General features: G+C 34.6%; 1 protein-coding gene across 1 annotated transcript; it reads right to left on the bottom strand.

Moving 5' to 3' along the window:
* Positions 1 to 2439: 2439 nt before the first annotated feature.
* On the bottom strand, positions 2440 to 3603 carry LOC132737709 (acetyl-coenzyme A synthetase-like; the record flags this gene model as incomplete). The annotated part of the gene is given in 1 exon segment (XM_060725036.1): positions 2440 to 3603. A coding segment is annotated over 1 exon segment (940 nt), but the record flags the coding sequence as incomplete, so codon positions are not given.
* Positions 3604 to 3993: the final 390 nt, after the last annotated feature.

Here is a 3993-nt window from a genome sequence, read left to right as displayed (position 1 = left end):
GTTTGGAACCCCAAAAACTGTTTTTCCCCCAATGTAAACCCCGATTCCCTTTAGTTTTTTTCCCAATGAAAAAACCCTTGTTTCCAAAAAGCTTTTATCTTTTTTACCGGTACATGTATCCCAAAGGTAAATCTGATAATTTTTGATTTATTTTTAAATTTAAATTTTGGGTTTTTGTAATGTCACAGGGTGAAAAAAATTTGTGCAGCCTGCCCGGGGATTCGACCCCGGGGGACCTTCGGAAAAACCGAAAACCGGGGCCCTTCCCAAACTGATTATCCGGCCGCTTAAACATTTAATTTCCCCAAAAATAGTAAAAAATTTTCTGAACCGGGGAAAAACTCCCCCGTTTTATTTTTAAAAATTCGTCTCAAATTTTCCCAAAAGGGTAAAAAAGAAAAATGTAAAATTTTAAACTCGGAGTTTTTAAACCACCCACGGCCCCACTTTGGACGCCAAATGCCCACAGGGTGAAAAATGGGGAAAACCCTGACCGGGGACTTGAAGCGGGACCTTCGAAAATACGCGTACCGCGGCTCTACCGATGAGCTATCCGGCCGCTTACACATCTTCTCCCCTAAATGTTGAACAGTTCTGAACAGTGACAGTAAGAAAATTTTAGGGACAGTCTTATTGTAAAACATTTATGGTAAATGAGCATTAAATTTTATGAACTTCAAATATAATGAACGGGACTTATTAAGTTTGCTTTTATACTACATGCAGTTCTCTTGGAAGTTTTAAATTGTTTCTTTTTGTCATTTTGCCGGTATGTTTTCGATCTCAACAGCCTGTATCATTTCCCTGCCGATCAAAGATAATATATTTTTTGTTTTTAATCTACCTTTGAACTGATTGGAATATGTCTGGTTTGAACATGGTTTATCTTGTATTGCTTTAAACAAATGCAGGATAGTAGACTTTGTTTACGAAAGCAGCCGATCGAGTAATTCTTGGAAATAAAAAAAAATACTAAAGAAAAATAAAAACATTTTTTCAACACTTTCACCCAAAAAAGGTTCGGTCTTCAATTCGCAAAACAGTCATGCAAATTGTTGAATATATGTAACAAATGTTTGTACCCCTGTGCTTCCAGATGTCTGGTAGAGTCCACACACATTGCTTGGCTTAACGATGGGTAGTTCTGCATCAGGATGGTCCTCTTCTAAAAGATCTCGCATGTCCATGAAAAATGAAAGTTCTAGGTGTCAATCCAATATGATTCCTTACTTTTTATTCTACCGCTAGCTTTGTACGGATAAATAAAATCATCTGATAGAAAATAGGAACGCCTGAAAAACGTGAGACGCAGCGAAGAGATATCCGGTTCTGTGATTAATTATGGATATTTATTTTCAATTAAATGTGAGGAAATATTTCAATTATATGCATTTATAACATATTAAAATATTTGATTCGTACCTATTTTATTATAATTCAGCTTTAAAATAATCTTGTTTAGAGAATATTGGAACATACCTCTTATATTTGCACAGTTTTTACCCCGCCCCTAATCAGTTCATCACGATGCCAAGGTCTTGAATGACTTATTCATTTTGCCAAAGTGACCGAGTAGTTTCTAAATATTCTAAGGATCGCTTATAGCCGTCATTGTCTTTGACGAAAACTTTACAGTCATGGTTGGCTCAAGAATATGTTTATTAGCTTATAGTTTTCTATACAATTGAACAAAAAAAGTATGTTTAAACTAAAACATGTTATTCGTCAAAGATAAAACATCAGCATTTCCAATAGACGTTGACATTACATTTTTTCTACATTGTTTGTAGATATCTTTGTTCTCAAGAAATCTCCAATTTTTAGATTTTTATGCTCAGACCAACAGATACAAGGTGATGTTTGGCATCTTAAAAGCCTTCAAAAGTGTTGTAAGTCTCTGTTGGACTTTCGGATAAAAATTTATGTTTACTTAAACATTTGACCGTTTTATCATAAGCACAATCACAATCATAATATTGTGTTTAACTAACATTTTATTTTTAATATGCATTTACGAACGCAAACACTACTTAGGTGTCTTTTTTACATAGATATGGGTTAACATTCATTCCTAAATAAGGTTCATATTAAAAACATATTTTAAACGATCATGATATCATGTCATGCCACAAGTTATATACATGTTCCTGTAATAACAACTTTTTTTGGCATTTTTTCTGTCCATAACTGAGTGAATGGCCAAATTTTTTTTGAAAAGAAAGTTAAAGCGAGTATAGGGCGTGGGGCATTTGTGTTTACCAAATACGTTCTTGTTTTGTTTTTGTTATGATAAAAACTTTTTATTTCAATGGTTGCAAAATGGGTGCAGTACCGTCCTAAAATATTACATTCGTCTTTTATATCAAGTAAGCATACATTGGAACAAAGGTTATATATGTATATCTTTTTCTAAAATTCATATGTAAATAATCAAATATACCTGTCTTTTGATAAGCTCATGCATCAAAGGTGGTAGAGCAAATATCATGGAACATTTTTCTTTGACTATTACGTCAATCATAAAGGAAAGTCTGTCCTTCGGAGGATTGCAAAATTCAGAAAACGTCACCCTTGTTTGGCCCGTCAATATTGAAGCTGGATATCCACCACCCCAATTGAAAGGCCTGTCGTTAAAAAGGATATATTTAGGGTTTAAAAGTTCCAGTGTATCTAATTTACAGACAGCCTTAAATGACGATCTTTGGACATGCGCAACAAGTTTTGGTACTCCTGTACTTCCAGACGTTTGGAAAAGTCCAGTTAGATCTTCGGGTTTAATGACGGGAAGTTCTACATCCGGATGGTCCTCTGCTAAAAGGTTCCAAATGTCATTGACATATGAAGCATCTGGGTGTCCATCAAACCTTACCCCTAGAATATATCTTAGGTATGGCATTTTCTTGCTTTTTGTTCTACCGTCAGCTTTGTACTCGTCAAGAAGTTTACGAAGGATATTCCAATTAATACTGTCTGCACCAGGATCAAGAATAAGCAGCGAACAAGTTTCCATCTTTTTCATTAGAGCGATAAGATCACTGCCGTCAGTATACGTGAAGGATATACTGACTGGAATGGCTCCAGCCATCATGGCACCGAATGTAGCATACAACCACTCTGGACAACAACGAACGTTGACAGCAACTATCTCGTGCCTCTGAATCCCCATTTTAATCAGTGACTTCGCCATTATCTGAGATCGTTGGTAAAGCTGTAACCAAGTTACATATTCTCGAGTTCCGTCAGTTGATACAAAGACAACAGACTCACCGTCAGGTTTCGTCTCCGCATAATGTTTCATCACTTCCGGGAAAGTTTGATGTTTAAGCGTCCCACGAGGTCCATCCACCTTAATGTAGCTTCTTGTAAACTTTTCTTCCATATTTCCTCACAACGTAGACAGAACAGTATTGCAATATCCAACGATATGTATCCTTAAATGGACTTGTAACGTTTGCTTAACTTGCACTAACTGACAACAACCTTAAATTAAAGAGAGATAAAGTATGTTCTGTTTTATGGCATTTAAAACTCCTTTTAAGCAATAACAGGGTTAAAAACTGTTTCGTCTATAAATAATATTGTTCCATTATTTAATTATAATTTATGTCTAGTGATGAATTTAATCAAGTGATAAGTCAATTTTCTCTAGTTTACGATTTAACAAAAAATGTAGAGCAACTTAATGATAATCAACGACATACATAAATTGTTAAGTTTAAATTTTAGATCGTTTTGGTTATATTTTTCTTTTTCAAGGACGATCTCTAGCGGGCTAATTACATAAGTGAGTAGAGGACGTAAATATAAATTTTTTTTTTTAAGTTTTTTTTGTCAAAACACAATTCAAATTATGATAAAAAAAAACTGCACAGCATAAGTATACGAGGCATAATTGAAGAAATTGTAATAGTTTCTTTGCATTGCTCTACAAATTTATACTGACAGCAATTAATATTTACCGGCACCCATCTTAAATCACATAATTCACCGATA

This window comes from Ruditapes philippinarum, unplaced genomic scaffold, assembly GCF_026571515.1.
Source record: "Ruditapes philippinarum isolate M1 unplaced genomic scaffold, ASM2657151v2 ctg10165_1_1_1_1, whole genome shotgun sequence".
NCBI classification, from domain to species: Eukaryota; Metazoa; Mollusca; class Bivalvia; order Venerida; family Veneridae; genus Ruditapes; species Ruditapes philippinarum.
This window is presented reverse-complemented; position numbering and strand designations above follow the sequence as displayed.